A 20,856-nucleotide genomic window follows, 5' to 3' on the forward strand; every position below is an offset into this window, starting at 1 on the left:
CTTGTAAATTTCAATTCGCCGTCCTGCACGTCATCGTTTTCGCCCTTTTCGTAAAATTCGATCACTTAACGAGAGAATCCATCGTTTATCCGGCAATTTCGTCTGGCACGATAAATTTAATCTAAAAATGAGTTAAAAACATCCTTCAGGAATTCATAGAATATCAACTTACGTTCTGCAGACGAGTTTTCTAAGTTAATCATTTTCATAAATAGTCTCATCTGAGTAAAATTAGATAGAAACTCATCCAATGAGCTTTCCCGTGCTGAGCGTGTCCGCATTGCCTGCGTAACTGCAGCGCCAACTTGCGGAAATTTCCCAACGCGCTCGACATCTCTAATTCAATAAACAAGTCAAATCACGAAATTAATTAACGCCTCGGCTCTCACTGCGGCACTTTGTTCGCAACTGCAATATTTGCAATCTAAAGCGTGAGAGGACGGTAGAAATGTCAGCGGTTGTTTGCAAAATAAAATAAAGCAACACGGAAAGAACTATGCGCAAAGGACCCGGGGATTAAATTTCCCGACGCGCTGTTCATGAACAATGCGCGCAACTTGTAATAATTGCATTCACACTCGTTCAGCGTTCTGCATAGCTTCAAGCAGTAATTACATCAGTAAAATTACGCTGCTTTTTCAGAACACTCAAGCTTTAGCGTGTTTATCTTTTTCTATGTACAATGTATCACTTACCTTCGAAGCCTCGCAGAGCTCGTTAAGCTCGTAAATTAAATCGCCATCCTGCAATTCCTAATCATCTCGGCGCGTCGCTTCGTCGTCAAGACGAGAAAAGAAAAGGAACTAGGGACAGGCACAGATCTTGAAAGTCCTTTCAATTCCGGAGATTAACGCGGACACTGCTGCGAAATCCCTCTTGGGAGTATCTTATCGCTCGTATCTGGATTAGGCCGACATCAACACCATTCGCACGAGAGCGGTAAGGAGCAGTTGTAGGCGGTAGAAGGATATTTTGGTTTCGGGAGTTGGGTTTCGCTCCTGTTAGTTGCCTCAAGCCGTCCGCCTTAAACTAAAAGGTTTATTAATATTTGGGACGTAAGCGGGCGCTCGGCAAACTCGTCGCATCGATAAACAACCGTAAAGTTTGCGAGCTGTTGCGCGTGCTGTTGTTGTTGTTATTTGTGATGTCATGTAATGTGTTCGATAACGCGACAAATGTATCGATAACACGCGTCGGCGTTCGTAACGAGGCCCTGCGATTTACGTACGCCTACGTGCGCGGTGCCACTAATTGGATCGAACGTGTATGCTCGTCCGAATGGCTTACATGCCGATTAGCCCGGCGGCCAACCCATCCCACATCAATGCAATACGTAAACGTATTCAACACGTAAGCACACAGTCAATCTGACGAGGGAGATTGCATTGGACAGGACAAATGAGGCGCCACAGTTGATAACAATATATCTTTGTAGCAAACAGCTTAAAATCGCTTAAACATGTAAACATCCGTATAAAATTATTTACAATTCGATCGAGAATTACTCTTACCATCATTTTTCTTACTTTAATTATCGAATTCATCAGCTGGCGAGTGTGTGTTGATCGTCGTAGGGGTGTAGGCTAGTAGTGGCATAAGAATTGAGCAAAAATACACCCTACATACCGTTGTAAGCGGGACCACCGCCACCTTCAGGCACCACCCAGTTGATATTCTGCGTAGGGTCCTTGATATCGCACGTCTTGCAATGGATGCAATTCTGCGCGTTGATCTGCAGCCGTTGCCCGTCGCCGCTCTCCATTGGGACGAATTCGTACACTCCTGAGAGCAACACAAAGTTAGTTAAGTTAAACGCACGTAACGCATAAAAGCGGGAGGCTGCCAGCGACCGATAGCGCCCTGGGTCTCCGGGAGGCAACAAAGCAGCAATTTGGAGGAAACTACGACCACGAGGGAGGAGGAAGACAAGTGCGACCGCAAACGCTTCGAGTGTTGCAGGACAATTACGCACCGCGATTGCCGAAACGGAATTACATTAGGAGAATCAATTTACCCCCCAAAGTTCAGCAAATAGTTGTTACGACTGGATTGTAATTTTCCACAAGTGGCGTTTTAATTTATTACTAACACTCTATCCCAAAGGTTGCCCGCTCTGGTCATATATTAATGAAAACTCGTGTTTCACGAAACAACCATTTAAATTATGCATTCGAAAGTGTTTGATTGACGTTGATTCAATTATTTGTGTCGCATACAATTAATGCAAAAATAAATAAATAAAATTATTCACCGATAAATTTCGCCCTCAATTATTCATAAATTGATTGTGTGTACAATCTGGTAAATTCCTGATGAATTTATTCGCAAAGCCGTGACAACTACAGCAAATAACAGTGCGGCCTTTGGTTAAAATTTCGTTTTTTGCTCTCGCGGCCCCGGATGAGTATTGAATATCGACATAATTTATAGAGCGCTCGTAAAATTAGGCCCCTCTTTATGACAGTTATTCGCGTTTCGCGCTCGCCATTATCCCATTATTCCCGGGGGTGTGCGCCGCTCGGGGCATAACTCACGCCGCCGACGGCAAATAGCGGCTCCGGCAAACCAGCATTATTGTAAATCAATTTCCCATTACACACACCCACAAGAACACACAATTCCTGTACGTAGTGTGGAAATTTTTTACTACTTTAACACATTCCAATCGTAAGTACCTACATTTTTTACATTAAATATTCAACAGTAACGAGGGAAAAAGTGACGAGTGTTAATTAGTCGCCGGAGTCGCAGCGTCTTGCCGATTAATGTGATAAATTGCAGCAACCTAATGAGCGCCGCCGTGGCCGGAAGGCGAAGAGTTGAAAGCAGACTGAAAGGAGTTTAAACCTTAAAAACGCCGCGCGGCACCTCCGGAATAGCCCGAGAGGAAAAACGGAATGAAGAATGTAAGAAGTTCGTGCTTTATGCACGAGAGAGGCGCGCAAGCCACCTCTCTCCCCCCAATTAAGTTTCAATATTTCGCTCGAGCAAGCAATTCAATTTGCAACGGCGCAACCTGTCGGTGCCCGACCTTTGAATAATTTATCAAACGCGCCGAAGACATTCGAATCGAAATGCGGCCGGGTTTCTGTGGTATTGCCAGACAAAACAGCAACGCTCTCGGCGCGGATAAAGGCGATAAATAACATTTAAGCGCTTTTCGAATTTCATTTCTTGCCGAACCTGCATTTCTCGTTACGCACGCCAAAACATTTGAATAAAAAACAGTTGGGTATTTTATATGCCAGTGCTTTTAACTTTGCTTTCTGCTTTAAATTAAAAAGTCGTGCATCGTTAAACATTATCATTAGACAATTTACGTAATATCAGCCGAGGAAAGCGCAGCATATCAATTTGGGGCGGGCATAATTCATGAATAAATTTCCCGGCGCACGGAAAAAAAGGACGAAATTAAATTAGGCGTGAATTCGATTGGAACCCGTTCCGCTTGCGCACAAGCTAGAAAAACCGATTTTCCGCAATGTTACGGCCGCTATATTTCCACAAATCCTCGCCGACCTCAAAATAAAGTAAGCGTTTTATATTCTCTGCAAAAATAATGTTCTTATAATTTAGTTGCCATATTTTTTTGCTTGTATTTATTTTACTGTTGAAGTAACTAAGAGCTGGCTGATAATTAAATGCGACATCTTGGAAAATGTTGCAAACGCTCAACTTCTTTAGTAAAAGAAATAAAAAACTTTTACTGCCCTGGATGGCTTTTAGTGCTTCATTTCCGAGCGTCATTTCAGGCACGTCAATCTTTTTCTGTACAAAGTGCGTTTTTTCTTGTTTTTTGTTGTTGTAAAAGCTTTAGCAACATATAATATAGTTATTATAAAAATCAATACTAAAAACTCTTTCATACTGTCAAGTTAAATAACATTAACAAAAAAGAAAACTGAATCATATGAATCGAATCAAATTGAATAATTCAAGCAGGCAAATATAGCTTGAATGTATGTGCATGTGTTAAATACAAGCTGCTAAAGATAACACCCCTTGTTGGCTGCGTAGTTGCGTATCTCGACAAACATAAAATTAATGACGCAACATGAACGTGTCCGCCCATTAATGCCGCTGACGCGCAAGCAACTCGCTTCTATTTTAAATGAGGCGTGTGCAACACTCGTCCGCAGCTCTTTAACGTCGCCTGCTTTCGTCACGAAGTAGACTTCAACATGTCCGAGTTTTAATTTTTTGCAGTCGCCCGCCGCCAGTCCATTCTGGGACGAGTAATAAAAATAAATGACGTCTGATATGCTCGCGCCTACGTAGTCGAGATTTTATGCGCTGCACGGAAAGGACGAAGGACGTACGGTGACACAAATACCCAGAAGGCGCTCGCCGGACACGAACATGGCGCGATCGCGCGATGCCTATCGTCCGGGCGGAGGCGCCGGGCGCCGCTGACGTCCACACGCCGGATGGGAAATAAAAAGGACCAACACGCCGCACTGGCGGATCATAAAAGGTTTCATTGTGACACACTGTTTCCCCGCATTTAATGCGCGTCACGTATCCTACTTTACTAACACGAATTGCGAGCACCGAGCACCGATTCAATCTCGGTTTTCCCTCGAGTGCTCGCCCGCCCTTCAAGGGGGACATTTGGCTAAAATAGACAATTCATTGACTGTATTAAATCCAGTGCACGGTATCTTTTCGACTATAAAATTTAAACTCGAAATGAAGTGCCGAGCATTGTAAATTACTCGGGAATTGCATGCAAAGCGAGCGCACAGTGTGAGGAAGAACGATTGAGGGGCGGGCGGTAACCGGCGACGCAGAGTTCACGCTTCGGTCTGGTGTCATTGCCCAGTCTGGGGCACCGGAGTGCAACAGCCCCGAAAACATCGATCGAGGACCTTGAACTTGCAGGCAGACGGCGGCGTAGCCCTGCAGTCGTACCCGCCGCCCCGCACAACTTGCCCGGCGTGTTTTTCTGTTGCATTTCGTGCTTTCTATGCACGCCAACGCCCCAAACTACAACCCCAACCTATTACAACTTGTAGCAAGTTGCATTTTCACGCAAATTTTAATTAATCTTCCCATAAAAGTTGCTTACAAGCGGAAACAAACTCTTGTCGCTCTATAGTTTTCTTGTGTAATATTTTATGGTGTGGGTAAGCGATGTCGCAACGTTGCTATCGCTTTTGAAAGCCGGATTTAAATTATTGCTTCGTCGAGTTCGGATAGCAAAGTACTTTGCGAGCCCGGAATTTCAAGGGGAGAAACCGCTAGACGTCTGCGACCTGCGTGCGCGCCTCCTCCCGCTGCTCGCAAGATAAGAAATTCCCTTGAGAAGCGAACATCCCGCCGCGCGCCGAAAACTTTCAGCCCCCCATGGAAAATACAGAGAATGCGCTCAGTAATTGCACGACTTGCAATAACAAGCTCCGCGTGATAAACCAGACGCGTGCAATTTCATACTGATTGTTACTTGTACATTCGTCGTGAATTTTCTTTCTCGCAACGCATTGTATCTCTCAGTCACGTCGCTCCCTTTTCGCTTCGTTGATTAAATTGAAGACATTGCATTAGACTTCAGGACGGCCATAGATAGTAAAGAAAAAAAAAACGAGTAACAAATGAAATAGTGTATAGACTAACCTGCCGGGCAGAATCGGCCCTCGGGACCATCAAACATAGCCAAGTTGTGCTTGACTGGCACCGTGTCGTCCATCAGCGTCAAGTGCGCCGGCTGATCACCCTCGTGATTCGTGCCAGTCAATGCGACAGAAGTGAGCAAATCAAAACTGATCTTCCCGTCCGGTTTGGGATAGTCGATTGGAGTGCACTCCTTTGCTGGCTTCAATCGCGTATGATCCGCAGCTTAAATAGACAACTATTGATTTAACTTGTTCATGTTGTAAACTTGTATCAACCTACCACCGTGCGATAGAGTCCAGGGTTCTTTTCCTCGCAGAATCATTGAAATACCGCTGTACATGACTCCACCATACAATCCAAGAGGGTTGTGGAAGCTTGGTCGGCAATTACGAACCGCCTTCAATTCTTTCCAGACGAAAGAATTCTTTAACTTGTGATCATAAGCAATAGGTTCGTAGCCGGTCGTGCTTTGCGCTTCGCCCAAAATGGCTTCCATTGCACCCTCCGCAGCTAACATACCACTCTTCATTGCGTTATGTGTGCCTTTGATCTTTGGCACGTTGAGAAAACCTGCCGCGCAACCTACTAGGCAACCACCTGGGAAGGTTAACTTAGGAATGCTCTGGAAGCCACCTTCTGCGAGGGCACGCGCTCCGTATGCAATACGATTACCGCCTTCAAATGTCGGCGCAATTGACGGATGATGTTTAAATCTTTGGAACTCCCTGAACGGACTAATGTACGGATTGGAATAGTCCAAACCAACTACAAAGCCCACCGCTACCATAGGAGTAGGCTCATTCAAATGATACAAGAAAGAACCTCCATAGGTAAATTTATCCAACGGCCAACCAATAGTGTGTTCAATTGTTCCCGGTTTGTGTTTACTTGCATCAATCTCCCATACTTCCTTGATACCAAGGCCATATGTCTGCGGCTCGCATTTTTCGCGCAAATTGAATTTCTTAGACACTTGTTTAGTCAAATGTCCATGGCAACCCTCCGCAAAAATTGTACATTTAGCATGCAGTTCCATACCACGTTCAAATGTGTCTTTCGGACTACCATCTTTAGCTATACCTACGTCGTTTGTGGCGACACCTTTTACGCTACCATCGGAATGATACAAAATTTCTGAGGCTGCGTAACCTGGGTAGATTTCTACGCCAAGTGCTTCTGCCTGCTCGCCTAGCCATTGCACCACGTGACCTAGACGTACAATATAATTACCGTGATTGTTTAAAGGCATGCCGGGAAGAATAGGGACTGGAATTCGACCGGTTTTTGTTAGGAAGCCCATTCGATCCACTGTGACAGGAGTATTTAAAGGTGCGCCTTTTCTTTCCAATCGGGGATTAATTCGTTGAGTGCGATTGGATCAATGCAAGCGCCAGACAGAATGTGTCCGCCAACTTCGGCAGCTTTTTCAACTAAACACACGCGGATTTCTTTGCCTTCTTGCTCAGCGATTTGTTTTGCGCGGATGGCTGCCGACATTCCTGCTGGGCCACCACCAATGATGAGTAGATCAGTCTCATCTTCAAATCTTTCCATTTTTGCATCTATAAATTAAAACAAGCAAGAGGTTAATTTAATAAAATCTAATTTATGAATACAAATACATACCTTTCCATCTTGGATCCTTCTCTCTGGGATAAATAGTATAATGTGTTGTGATTTTGGGAAATTGTGCATCTGCAAAGTTTCTCACAAGGCATTTTGACTGCAACTTGTAAACTACAACAGAAAATAGCGAAATTAAGACAATATATTTTATTTTTGACCTTTGTACCCAACCTAGACTGCACCGAAACAGTTTCATGTAATATGGCACAAAGTTCAGAAACTAAACTGCATTTTTAGACTTGAAGAAAAGTTAAAAATAACCTTTAAAGTATCAAAATAAATGTTTTGTTTCCAAGCAGAGGAAACAACCACCAGTTGCCAAACTAAATGAATTGCACTTTTAAACAATGCTGCCATACTTATTTGAACTAGTATTATTGAAAGTTTATTGAATACTCACAGTTTCTTGTTGTTGATTTGATAAACAGCGCCATATTGCCAAAGTAGTTATGTTGATGTGCCTGTTGCTACCGGGCGACTTCAACTAACTTCCAAGTTACTAAAATGAAAGCAAACAGCGCGTAGATAACACAAATTGATTGGTTGCGTGTACAACATGCAGTTGGCGGACTTTTAATACTTGTTTAGAAACTTGCTTATCAGCTGTTGCTTGCAGGATCGCATTTGCTTAGAGCTGATTTGTCAAAATGTCAGACAAACGTCAATTTAACTTTTAAATAACAATTGTTTTTAGAACCTCGTCATTAATCCGCATCAAAATTTAAATAATGTATTTTTAACTTTTATTAATAATAAATTAATAAATTAAAATCACTACTGAATCAAAAATAAATACGGTTGCGTTTAGTGAACGACCGCTAAACTTGACAAGGTAGCACGGTCCGCGCCGGTTTTACGAAATTGTATTTGACGTTTGACATTGTAACCAAAGAGGAAAACGAACGTCCGACTGAGTCTAAAATTTCCGATAAAAATCCCATGCGTTCGTGACGATTTTATGCGCGTCGAACACCGCCACTTCGTGATAAATAACCAGCCGGCCGAATCATGACCAGGTAAGTACGCCGCCTTCGTCTCCTGCCGCCGTTATAATGCGTTTCCTGCGACTTTCACGAGCTAACCTCAAATCCGCATTTGCAGAGCGAATATCGAGCTAGGCAATGTAACACCACACAATATTAAGCAGCTGAAGCAGCTCAACACCGTTGTTTTCCCCGTCACGTACAACGACAAATTCTACAAAGATGTCCTGGAAGCTGGAGAGCTTGCCAAGTTGGCCTACTACAATGATATTGTTGTTGGGGCAGTGTGCTGTCGGATTGACACAGTTGAGAAGAGCAGGAAGCTGTACATCATGACCCTTGGCTGTTTATACCCCTACAGGAGACTTGGCATTGGCACCATGATGGTGGAGCATGTTTTAAAATATGTTGAAGAGGATGGCAACTTTGATAGCATATTCCTGTAAGTACAAAGTTAATTATAAAAATATCTTTCTGCAATTCATTCTTGCAATTATTCTAGACATGTGCAAATTAGCAATGAAGGCGCGATCGATTTTTACAAAAAGTTCGGCTTCGAGATTGTGGAGACGAAACAACATTACTATAAGCGAATAGAACCGGCCGACGCGCACGTTCTGCAGAAAAATCTAAGGAAACCGACTACGAACGGCACGCACGAGCAGTAAGCTGTTTAATTTGGTGCCAAGTATTAAGGGCTGGGCGCAAATTCGAAGTTATATACCAAAATTGTTTCTTATTTTTTCTTTTACTTGCGAGGCTCGACTTGGCCCGAACGCATTTTACGATCAAGATGAAACAGCGCTTGCGTTGCAATCGATGAATTTATTATTACATGATTCAAATAGACGTTTTTGTCCACTTTGCAGACATCTTCATTCAACACCATATACATTATTATAACATTTGTTGTGTTTTTGTTTTAAACGTTTTGTTTTGTCCTAGCTGATAATATTAGGTTTTACATACACATGTCAGAAACACAAGAATACAAGACAACATGTAAATAGTATTTTCTTTTCTCTTTAAGTACGCTCATAAAACACTTCTTTTAGTTATTTGCGCTAAAATGTACTACTAACCACTTATTGATTGGTGTTCTTGTTATGTATCAAATTTAAGAGCAACCTAGGAAGTAATCACAACACGTTGCGTTGGCACTCATCCACCGAGAGAGTTTTTCTAACGCAAACAATTCGAATAAAAACGTTTCGCATACCGTAAAATGTACTTCATTCATACACGATCACAAATTACGGCATTATCCATGCCACTCCATATCGATATGTTCATGAAATATGCGTATGTTTAAGTGAGTAAAGTAACTAGTCCAGGAATAATCTATTGAAGTTGATAAAGAAAGGCTCTATCGCTATTGACATGTTTTCCGTCGCTGTAGCAACTTGAGTTAACATGATGCGTGATTGTTACATTCCAATCGTATATGTGATTGGTAAAGCTCTACATTTGAAAGTAATTGCTTCATTGTTTGCAAATTGCTGCAATTAATGAAGTAATTGGTTTTGTGGTTATCGACATGACCACAATTTTCGCTATTGTAGATTGTCCCTGGACTAAATTGCCAAACGGACGTACAATCTAGCCATGCAAATTTACTCCTTCCAAACAACTTTAATTCATTTTGTATGGCACGCAATGCTTACATCGTTTTTGGCAACACCACTTTACTGTTACTACGATATATCTATTGAGTAATAACGATCCAAATTTGAATAATACAAAAATAACAAACATAAAATATATGGAAATAGAAATATCTTGAAATATACATTTTTACATCATAGATATATCAAATCTCTTGTTAAAGCTAACGAATCAAAACTAACATGCCTTCCAGAAAACGTAGGAAGTATTGGAACGGAATTCTCTTGCTTCCTGAACGAATTTATTGCGCTTGAAATCGTTCATGAGTGAAACAGAAATCTTTGGTAAATTGCACTCATTTAATTCCCTTCCGCCTAATAACGTTTATAATAATCAATATCAATTTCAAAGCCTACCTATCTACGTAATATATTCTGTCAATTTACTTTCTCAATTTTCCACTTGTTCGCGATAAAATGTTTGCATTGTTTAGCATGATAAAACAAAGACTGACCCTCTAGCTAGCGACTAAACTATCTCCTCATGTTCGTGCAGCAGTTGGTGCAGTCCAGACAACATTGCTATCTTTTGGCTGTCCATTGGCCTCGCCGGTCGTTCATGAACTGCTCCTGCAACTTGCGAACTTCGTCGAGTAATCGGCGCTTTTCTTCGAGTAGACGCGCAACGTCTTCCTGGCTTTTAGATAGTGAACTTTTAAGCACTTCAGTTTCTTCTTTTGCCTTACGCAACATGCGATTTTCCTCTGAAATACGTTCAAACGCCAGTAAACGTCTTCGCAATTCATCGTTGTCTAAGCGTAGCTGCCGATTTATTTGCTGATTGAGCATATTCTCATCTAAAGTAACAAATTAGTTGGTAAACTTTAAAGTAAATCTTAAATTATTAACATACCGTTCATGATAGAGTTTTGTCGAACTGTTTTAGTATTCGGAACAATATGGAATGTTCCTTCTGCGTCTCGCGTGATAAACATTTCAGCGATTTTCAAATCAATTGGCACCGGACCTGGGGATGTTATATTCACCGGCGGACGGTCCTCTGTCAGATGCACATAGATATCTTTAAGTGATATCTCCATAGGAATTGGAATAGGAATGCATTCGTCTTCGGCGAGGTCCGCCATTCCAACAACAGTACTCATCGATAAATTAAGTGCAACATCGTTGACTCTAATATCCAGAAAATCTTTGAAGAGCGTTTTTAAGTTGGTGCGATTGATTGCTATCGCATGTTTGGGCATAACAATATCGTGATCCATTCGAAGTTTCACCTGCGTCGTCGTCGCCGAGTTGCTGGGATTATCTGACCAAGCGCGCGACCTCGAGCTGAACTTGCTCTATTTATGAGAAACATCAAGTTAAAACCTTCTCACCACAAGTAATACTATAAAATATGTAAAACGCATGCAAACGCTGTGAAATTGGTGTGTTTATGAGAGGCATGCAGCAAATCTGTATCGTATCAAGTACTAACACTACACTACTCGTTTATTTTTTCAAATTTTTAATACTTAAAGTTAGTCCATTCTAGAAATGTAGAATCTATGTGCATCAAGATGCCTAATTGCATACAAGTACGTAAATTTGAAAAAACCCAATACCTTGTACTTGGCCTGCACATTTCGTTCGAACCACAATAAAACATTCAGAAGCATGCAAAAAATACAAAGAAATGATCAAAACGCTGGCCCCACCACGTCGATGTGATTCGAATGAAAATATTTATTTGAATTCGCATGTGAATAAATCCTGAATTGATAAAAATGTGTCGGCATCATGCGAAGTAATGAATTTTAGATGAAAAAACATGAACAAGTCGAAAGAAGTTCACCGAATGTTGACCGTGTACTTTTTATATTTGAATTGCCTACCTGAAACTCATCCCAAGGAATCGCATTGCAGTCCTCATTAGAAATGTTCTCCACTTGAAGTTTTATAGATGAAGAGAAGCCAGAGGATTGCTGGATAAATTCGACTTTTGTAAGTTTAAACGTAGAGACAGAAACCTGCAACAGTGAAATGTTAGTAAATAGTTAATTAAATGTTGTTTGCCATTGTTACCAAGTCTTTTCGGCGACAACTGCTCGTCAAACTGTGTTCACTCGTGGACGTTATCGTGCTCTCTTCTTCAATGACTTCGCTAGCAATTTCCACCATACCTTTGTTCTGCGACATAAATTCTGGCACGATAAACATGTCGTCCGCTTTCTGCATGCTATCCTGTTCCATGTTTAAGAAAATGTAATTTTCCGAGTCGCTGGATACATCACTGCGGATGGACATTGTGTCACTGGCGTCACTTGCATCCATCGTTGGTTTTAGCGCGCTATCAATCGATGTCATCAGGCTACTAAAGCCTTTCCGCATTGAAGAAAACCCTTGCAATATATTTACAAAATGTTAACACATATATAAATTTAATCTGCTAAGAAAGTTTTTACCTGCATTTGTTATATTAGTAAGTGTTTGATTTTTCGCCGAATCTAAAATCATTGGGGAAGTTTCATTCGGAGACAGTTTATCTTGATAAAGTGGTTTCTCGACAGGACTCGGAAATGAATTAATATTATTCGCTGTGTTAAAATTAACATTAGCATTTGGATTCGAAGGCGATTTTGCATACGATTTCATTGATGTTAATGGCGGCACGGATGAAATCGTCAAGTTAGAATTCCATACCGTTCCCATTGATCCTCCCTTTTGATCCATATCATCAGCAAAAGAACTCTCGGGCGCAAAAGACTCAACATCTCCACCGGAAGACTCCTTGCCCGGATAAGCGGAAGGCATAACCAAAGTAACTTCAAGTTGAGGCAGAAGAGCGCCCACAATGAGCGAACTATTCTGTTCTTGTTTAGTAATTCGGTTAGTATCCAACAGCAAGAAAGCTGCCAGTTCAGTAGCATCCTCAGCCAGCCGCAGTAGAAACAAATATTGATAGTGATTGAGTTGCACACTGACCAAGTTGGAAATATGCGCCAGCGCGTGTATGTCTGCGTAGGCGTTGTTTTGCTTAATGGTTGAGTTCGGATCCATGTTACTGTGTAGCCATATTGTGATGGGCACAGCATCCAGGAATGGCACAGGCTTATTCAGTGCCCTGGCGCCGTTAAAATCTGCCCATACTGGTTCCAAATTAATGCACCACACGTCCTTTGCTTCCGTCCACATAAATTCACGACTTAGCTGACTGATCTGCAATCAACACAAAAGACACAATTCAATAAAATATAAAAACGCAGGTGAGTATTTTTATTATATACCAAAGTCTCAATACTAGATGCATTCAACTCCGTGTGTGCCGTACGAATATTGTCTTTCGTGCTAATGTGATCGAGGAATTTCTGCGTAACAATGTAGAAATCTTCCGGCCGTGATGGATATTCGCTGCCGAAGAAAAGAGAGCCCATGTGGAAGGAGTCCACGCACTTTGCGAGGTCAGCACGGGAAGACTGCTCCAGGCTGCGGACATTCGTGATGGTTGCGCGAGTCACCTCAAATGTCAGCGATTTGGGCCTATCTCGTTGGATAATATAATCTTTATAACTTTCAAAAATTAACTGCAATTAAATATTGAAGATTATAACAATCTCTTATAGAAAAATATAGTCTGAATATTACCCTAGGTAAAATTGCTTCAATTTTCACATCTATGTAAGTCAAATTAGAAATATCAGTCATATCCTTCTTTGAATCCTGCAGAGACTGATATAGATTTAATGCAAATGAATTCAACCACAAACAGCTCTCCAAGTCGAAGTAGATGTTGATAGGGTTCACTTGCACGTAGAATTTTGGTGCAGGCACTTGAAATTACGATTATATTCAATATATTATAAAAAAAATTAGAATAAAATCACTTACGAGGAAAAGGTGTATCATTAGGATAATAAAAGTAAGTAAATTCGGCATGAACCATTTTTGTTTCCGGAGGCAAAGACATTTGATCGCGTTCTCCTGTAATATCAACCAGAAATTATTGATTTGAAATTAAATAGAAAGCAAAACATTAATCTGCATTTTCGTGCTAACATTACCTCGTCCATCTTTTCGTTTGTTTTGCGCTGTTTGCATCAGCATGAGTGTGAGAAAATGGTGTTAAGCAGAAATAAAACCACATACAAAGCAAAAGTAACAATACCTGTGATAAACTCCTTCAACGATTGCTTCTTCCCCGACGTAGTCACTTTGTAAACCGTAAAATCTTCGATACGAATAATCATGCAACTAGTCATCAATTTATTTAGCTGCTTGATTGCGAATGATTTCACATCAGTCGGCGATGGCACCGTCGACGCACGGCGAGATTCTGTTGTAGGCGATTCAACATTCTAAACACAAACATTGTTATTATTTTCATAATTTTTTTTTTCTAAAATAAATACATGCCTTATTGGCTCGTGACAGTGGCGTATGTTGTGCGCGATTCTTCTCGATGAGATCAAGAAATTTACTGCGGAAGGAAGTGAGTGCCTGCTCCTGCCACAAGACATGCGGAATAGACGACTCGCGATATCTCGGCCAGTGTTTACGATCGATAATCGCCATGTGATAGGGATAGAAATCCACTTGGAAGTGCTGCAGGGTGACTTGCAGCGCGCCGCCATCTTTTAAGTTAGGATGCGTCGATCTACCATCGCCAGGATCATCGCATAGATGCAATACTATTTGATGGGAAAGGAAGTGATATGATGTTTCTACAACATCCCATGGAGTAAACAGTTTCCGAATTGCTTCCGACGAGTTTCCATTGTCCATACGCTCCTGCTGCGCCTGATGCGCGCGGTATTCCGGCAGCTCTTCTAGTTTTCGAGCTGCCTTCGTTTTGCGCGTTAGATCAGTCGCTTTTTGGACTAATCCGGCTAAAGAGTCAAGAAAATGTAATGCCGCCTTTAATTGCGAGTCCGTGAGAACCCACAGCAGGTCATCTAGTATGATTACCAGTCGTGATCCCAATATGAACGAATCTATAAAAGCGTAAAAACAACATGACTTGGGATTATAAATAGAACAAGTTAATAATAAATACGAACCAGATAATCGTTTCTTGATCGTTATGCGGCATCTCGCCTGATTCGTCAGCAATCGTAGTGGCGTTAAGTTTTTGTCCTTGGTTGATTTAGCCTCAATTCTAACTGTCTGCCATTCTAATTCTTTAAATATCAACAGTTGCCCTCTTTCTGGCTCTTTTATGCGAGTCGTACGTAAATCGCCCTTTTTCCACTTAGGATTCTTGGATTCCAATAGGATTCTGGATATCTGGACATTGGCTGTGAATGCTGGACTATTGAACGTAATATTCACAGCATTTACAGTTACTGTGATGCCATCAATGATTTTATGGATGAAACTATATTTGCCAGGCACAGCTGCTGTTGCTGGTCCTGACAAATTCATCTCTCTTAGCTCCTCACATGTTTCCACTATGATGTTCACTTCATCCAGGCTCTAATCATAATCATATTGCATGTTATTTTAAAATACCATTAAATTTATTACTAAAAACTTACAAGTACAATAGGAACTTTCTTTAGTTGAGTCCATTGTATCCGGAAGGCTACCTTGTTGCACCAGGCACTCTGAAGTCTTAACCAGGAGGGAAGTTCCAAGAGATCAGTGAGTACAATCTCATTTAATTCCAAGTTGCTTAGCTCACCCTCCCCTTTGAATGTGCTAAGATTGATCTTGTCCGCCGATAAATTCTTTGTAAATCTGCATGGTAATAGAGAAAACTATATTGAGAGGCATTCCAAAGGTTTATTTTGTTTAACATACCTTGATAAGTGTTTCAACAGTTGGTTCTTTATGATGGAGACCATTTTGAGACGTTTCCCCTGGGCGATAACGATGGTAAGCTTATCCTTTTGCGTGTAAATTACATGACTAGCAACATTCCTAGCTGTGGGTGGCCGATTTTCTAAGGGACACACTGAGATTCGAGTGGGAAGTGGTTTTTCTTGTTGAACTGCTGTTGCTTTCGACAGGCCTCCCAACCCTAGATAATGGACCTGTCATCAAAGATTTCCTGCGTCGCGCAGACCGGCTGATTTTACCGACGACGAACATCGGATATCATCGGACGCTCTCGTATTGACAGAAGTTTAAAACAGGTTTATCAAAAATATTTGTAAGTTTTTACTAATAGGTATATTGGTATTTGTTAGTTTATTAGATTGTGTATATTTTTTATTACTGCCCGATACATAATGTTATATACATATAGAATACTTATATTAAATTGTGTTTGGTTTATTTTTCAAATTGGTCATGCATGTTTGCCACTCAGCTTCTAATTTTCTTAACTCTTGCTTGGCTCTTTTGGAAATTGTACTAGCTTCTTTCTTGTTATCGCTTAAAGCCCTAAGAACTAGTGGCCTAAACTTCCTTCTTGGATCTTGCATAGCTGCCTGAAGTTGACTTAATTTGCTGCTGTATTCATTCACTGGACAGCGTTCATTTAAACAAGCATCAATAGATGTTTGAATATCCACAATGTTTTGTGCAAACTGCTGATAAATACGCTTAAGCGCTGGAGTGTCTTTCCATTCCTCCATTAAATTACGTTCTCCTAATGCATCAAGTTCATTGGCACTTTTATTTATCACAGAATCAACTTCCGAATTAGTTTGGCAGGAATTATTATCAGCAGTCATGCGCTGCTTTAAGATGTTAGCACGGTGTTTTAAATCATCCTTATCGGCAATTAATCCGTGTCGGTAATTGTCCAGTAACGCTTCTATTTCTTCATCGTGCCGAACTTCCTCGGTCTTTGCAATAGCAAGCAATTCTTCGAATGTATTTACTTCTGCAATATCTTTACTGAAAGGTAAGCCCTGACGAATGTAAGGACCATTGAAACTACAGACTTTAACTGCAAGGCAAGCCAGTATTAGGCACAATTTTGCAAGCATTCTAACAACTGTTGTTTTCCTGGCGTAGAAACAAAGGTTTCATTGATTTCAGCAGTGACAAAGTTTATTTATACGCGTATTGTTTGTAAAAATCTTCAAAACATTGTAAATTAAGTACGGTTTTAAAACTATCGATAAAAATAATTTACTTTTCCGAAAACAACAACGGTAAATAATGTGTCATATTTGTTATCAACTTGTAGGAATTTAAAAATATTTTGAAGTTGAGAATGGTGTAAGTTACATTCACGATATATTAATATACTCATCACAGATAAGGACAAATAGGGTTTCACATAAAATATTAACATTAATTGATTGGTTAATAATGTTCATTTTAGTTTTATGTATTTATTGTGGTCAATTACAGCAATTTCATTCTACAATAACACTTTTTATTCTTTCTGATATTTGGCCACCGGATTTAATAGCAATAATTTATCCGTCTGTATTATCCGTTGTTGCCTCAGTGACGGCTTCAGTGGCTTCTTCTTCAGTAACGGCTGCAGTGGCTTCATCTTCAGTAACAGCATCAGTCACAACGGTTGGTTCAGTGACTGAAACTGTAACAGTATCAGCGTCTGTGATTGGAGCATTTGTTGCTGTAGTACCGATTTCAGTAGGTTCCTCAGTAACTGTAACATCATTTGTAACAGTGCCAGTTGCAACAGTTGTTGTGTCTGGTTGATTTGCCAAATTTCTCAAGCATGCCTGCCATTCACTTTCAATTCTCCTTATTTCTCTTTTGCCCCTGCTTGAGATACCAGCAGCTTCTGCTCTGGTAATGCTGAATGCTCTTAACAGAGCTGGTCTTAATTGCCTTCTTGTACTTTCCATGGATGCCTGAAGTTGCATCAATCTGCGAAAGTATTCATTGTACGTACAGCCCCGAGAAGCACAAATGTTAATAGAATACTGGATTTCATTCACATTCCTGGCAAACTGATCATAGACGCGCTTCAGTACTGGATTTTGTTTCAGTTCTGTAACAAGATCACGTTGGCCAAGAGCCTCTAATTCTTGGCAGCTGTTTGCCACTGCATTATCAATTTCCGAAACGGTTTGACAGGAAGCATCGTTGGCGTTCATGCGGGTCTTCAAGTTGTCGGCAAGTCTCTGGATGCTTTGCATGTAGGCGGTTAATCCATTGGGAAAATTATCCTGTACAGCTTGTATTTGTGCGTCGTATCTTGTCTCCTCATTCAGTGCAATAGCAAGCAAATCTTCAAAACTGCGAGCTTGTGCAATGTCCCTACTGATGGGACGTCCTTGAGGGCGGTTGGGACCATGATGGCCATAAACAATGGCCACTGAACATGCAACAATTATCAACTTTGCTAACATGATTAGAGTTATGATTTTACGTTGCAGTTATATGAATGAGTTATATTTTCGATGCAAATTGCTGAATTTATACCTGGGTACTAGATAACAATTTCTGGAATGCGTGTTGGTATCCATACTGTCGTGTTGATAAGAATACACTAAAGCAATAAATCGTATAATTTAAATTTTAAAGAATTCGTTTTTGTTTTATATAAAAATATTAAATTAACTGCAAGTAATGCGTTATTTTCCTTATCGTATCGATTGCATTTCAACATTGGGTTTTTCGAAGGAAATACGTGAAATAACATGTCTCGCATCATAAAATTCGCATTCCCTATATTATCATTCTTCCTTATACTCGTGTGTTATCGATTTAATAGTGAGCGCACAACCAAAATTTTTAAAAAATGTTGAGAAGTTGTTTGTGTCAGTATTGTTTATCAAACCCTATAAATTTGAATGTCTTATTATGACATTTACGAATTTGACATTTATTAAACATTATGCTCTCATATTCTGGTCAATAAATTATTGTGGTTTTCCCATAAGTCGCTTGTCACAAAATGGAACAAACACGTCACTTTGAAATTCTTCAAGTTCTTGAGTTGATTTACTCACAAGAGCAGAACCCAAGACGTTCCATAATGTAAAGGAAGATCACAGAAAACCAGTTACATTCAATAGTGACTCTAACTTATACATCAACATGTTCCATAAGAAATAAGTTAATAATGGGTTTTTAATAAATATAATTTTTGATTATTGTGCATCCATTTTCCTGATATATTTAAAAAACTAATAGAGCAATTTTAAGATTTTTAGTTGTAAAAATTAGTTCATTAGGCCTTCTCCAACATACATTTTTGCCCACTTTCTAAACTCTTAGGAAGTGCCCTAAAATGGTCCTTAAAATCTTTATATCAATTTCTAAAAGTTGGCTGAGAAAACACCCTATATTTCCTTTACTAATGGAGCGAATTCGATTATCTTACCGCCATATTCAAGCTAAAGAGTTGTTTTATAATGTGTATATCTTTTTGATCCCCTAAACACTCAGGAAGTGCCTTAAAATGCCCGCCAAAAATTGATATTTATCTTAAAATTCTAAAATCAGGGGGAAAAACCACACGTATCTCTTGAACCAGTGGGGAAACTGACGGTTTCTCATTGTCATCCGATAGTTAAAGAGTCCGTTTATACCCTGAGTATATTTTAGACCCTTTAAACCCTTATCAAGAGCCCTAAAATGCCCATTAAACATTGCTATTTAAGTCGGTTATTCGGTTGAAGGACAGCTTTTATTCTGATTTTTTTGTTAAATTATTTTCTGTCGAATAACAGAGCCGGACTTTTTTCTTAAAATATTTTTGGTCGAACAACAGGGTCGAACTTTTTTCTTAAAAATATTTTCCTTCGAACAACAGGGCCGGACTTTTTTCTTAAAATATTTTTGGTCGAACAACAGGGTCGAACTTTTTTCTTAAAATATTTTCCCTCGAACAACAGCGTCGAACTTTTTTCCTAAAATTTTTTCCTTGAACAACAGGGTCGAACTTTTTTGTTAAAATATTTTCCGTTGAATGACAGAGCCGAACTTTAGTCTTTAATTATTTTTTGTCCAAATCAAAACAATAAATTTAAACGTCAATAACTTCTGAACCAAAAGGGCTAGGTAAAAAATGATTTCAGAAAGTCACATATATTAATGTACAATACCTGACAATATATGTTGATTACTGTCTAATCTATTAATCTGATAACAAAAGATTACTTAGATAAAGCAATCAAAATTACATTTTCTTCAATCTTCTGCAATAAAATGATTAAATTTCAAATTTTTATTTTTTATTAAGAAATGATAGAGAAAGTGAATTATCCAGTGTATTGCAGTTTTCTTTTGAACCACTGACGTTAGAGAAAAACGGTTTTCAGTTTCATAATTAGGGGATAATTTGACACAGTTTACTGCTTAAAAATTTTAAGTTTTCTCTAGTTATGTAATTATTGAAAATGGTCATTATTTCGAAAACTAATTATGATATCAAAACAAAAACAGGAAAAACGAATTCCTGGCATCATTCTACAGCTGATTAGAAAGTTTTGGGAAAATCGGAAAAGTGGTTCAAATTTAACAGTTTCAATTTTCACCAGATTTTTCCGAAATATTGATGTTATCGAAAAACTGATTGGATATCTTTCATGCCCTTGCAATACCCTATAGAATTGCGTTTTGCATTTTCTTCTAGCTAAAAAATAATTTTTAGGCCAAAAAGTAGTCAAGTGTAACCTCTTGACTACTTTTGAGTGGTTTTTGCCAACTTCTTAGAATCAAAAAAGTAAATCTGCCATTTTATAGATTCTTGTAGGGGCATGAAGAATATGCAACAAGTTTGTTTGTAACTTTTATGGTTTCCGAGAAAATTACGTTGGAAAATCAATTTTCTCGGGAAAAAAAATCAAGTTTTAAAATCTTATCATATGTAGAATTGTCTGCTGAATGCAATGCAGTTTTCCGTTTTGGATTATCTTTATTAGTTCTTGAGATATTCGGTGTTTAATCGGTGCTGCAGGTACACGTTGTACTAAAGAGTGTGTGCAGGGTAAACGATTAAAGCAGTTAACCAGCAAGTTTGGTAAATAAGCTAATTAAGAGACCCTCTACACGATGGTGTTTTTTTAATAAATAAGTCAACCATTAATTTAAATATCCGGCGCCTCCACCATTTTAAGTTAATTATTTGCATTATCAAAAAAATATAAAATAACACA

At 39.6% G+C, this 20,856-nt stretch overlaps 3 protein-coding genes across 4 annotated transcripts; 1 reads left to right on the plus strand and 2 right to left on the minus strand.

Moving 5' to 3' along the window:
• Nucleotides 1-1,412: 1,412 nt before the first annotated feature.
• On the minus strand, nucleotides 1,413-7,831 carry Etf-QO (electron transfer flavoprotein-ubiquinone oxidoreductase). Its single transcript, XM_065303407.1, is given in 6 exon segments — nucleotides 1,413-1,782; nucleotides 5,614-5,835; nucleotides 5,893-6,951; nucleotides 6,954-7,175; nucleotides 7,240-7,350; nucleotides 7,640-7,831. Coding segments are annotated over 6 exon segments (1,812 nt in total). The 5' UTR covers nucleotides 7,674-7,831; the 3' UTR covers nucleotides 1,413-1,618.
• Nucleotides 7,832-7,891: 60 nt separating this feature from the next.
• Nucleotides 7,892-9,448, plus strand: san (Probable N-acetyltransferase san). The gene is made up of 3 exons (XM_065303408.1): nucleotides 7,892-8,255; nucleotides 8,341-8,664; nucleotides 8,725-9,448. Exons 1-3 carry the CDS (start codon nucleotides 8,248-8,250, stop codon nucleotides 8,888-8,890), a joined length of 498 nt encoding a protein of 165 aa, XP_065159480.1. The 5' UTR covers nucleotides 7,892-8,247; the 3' UTR covers nucleotides 8,891-9,448.
• LOC135792718 (bridge-like lipid transfer protein family member 3B) lies at nucleotides 9,028-15,876 on the minus strand. 2 transcript variants are annotated; one of them, XM_065303405.1, is made up of 15 exons: nucleotides 15,623-15,876; nucleotides 15,358-15,559; nucleotides 14,881-15,295; nucleotides 14,237-14,814; nucleotides 13,989-14,178; nucleotides 13,885-13,911; nucleotides 13,712-13,804; nucleotides 13,469-13,653; nucleotides 13,111-13,407; nucleotides 12,289-13,042; nucleotides 11,909-12,225; nucleotides 11,719-11,853; nucleotides 11,449-11,460; nucleotides 10,740-11,184; nucleotides 9,028-10,683 (listed from the first exon to the last, which is right to left on the minus strand). In XM_065303405.1, exons 1-15 carry the CDS (start codon nucleotides 15,664-15,666, stop codon nucleotides 10,409-10,411), a joined length of 3,969 nt encoding a protein of 1,322 aa, XP_065159477.1. In that variant the 5' UTR covers nucleotides 15,667-15,876; the 3' UTR covers nucleotides 9,028-10,408. The 2 variants fall into 2 exon arrangements, with proteins under 2 accessions (XP_065159477.1, XP_065159478.1); XM_065303406.1 differs by lacking the exon at nucleotides 11,449-11,460 and having other exon boundaries at nucleotides 15,623-15,875.
• Between the last annotated feature and the right edge of the window lie 4,980 nt (nucleotides 15,877-20,856).

This window comes from Atheta coriaria, unplaced genomic scaffold (assembly GCF_025399875.1).
Source record: "Atheta coriaria isolate IRGN ID8LTWV9N9 unplaced genomic scaffold, Caltech_Dcor_3.1 hic_scaffold_5_pilon, whole genome shotgun sequence".
NCBI classification, from domain to species: Eukaryota; Metazoa; Arthropoda; class Insecta; order Coleoptera; family Staphylinidae; genus Dalotia; species Dalotia coriaria.

What these genes read in the sequence shown, in the direction of transcription:
- san (XM_065303408.1), top strand. An exon ending in AACTTTGATAGCATATTCCT is followed by an intron (nt 8,665 to 8,724) that starts GTAAGTACAAAG and finishes CAATTATTCTAG; the next exon opens with ACATGTGCAAATTAGCAATG.
- LOC135792718 (XM_065303405.1), bottom strand. Translation starts at nt 15,666, where the DNA reads ATGGTCTCCATCATAAAGAACCAACTGTTGAAACACTTATCAAG. An exon ending in GATCAAGAAACGATTATCTG is followed by an intron (nt 14,815 to 14,880) that starts GTTCGTATTTAT and finishes ACGCTTTTATAG; the next exon opens with ATTCGTTCATATTGGGATCA. An exon ending in CAAACGAAAAGATGGACGAG is followed by an intron (nt 13,805 to 13,884) that starts GTAATGTTAGCA and finishes TTGATATTACAG; the next exon opens with GAGAACGCGATCAAATGTCT.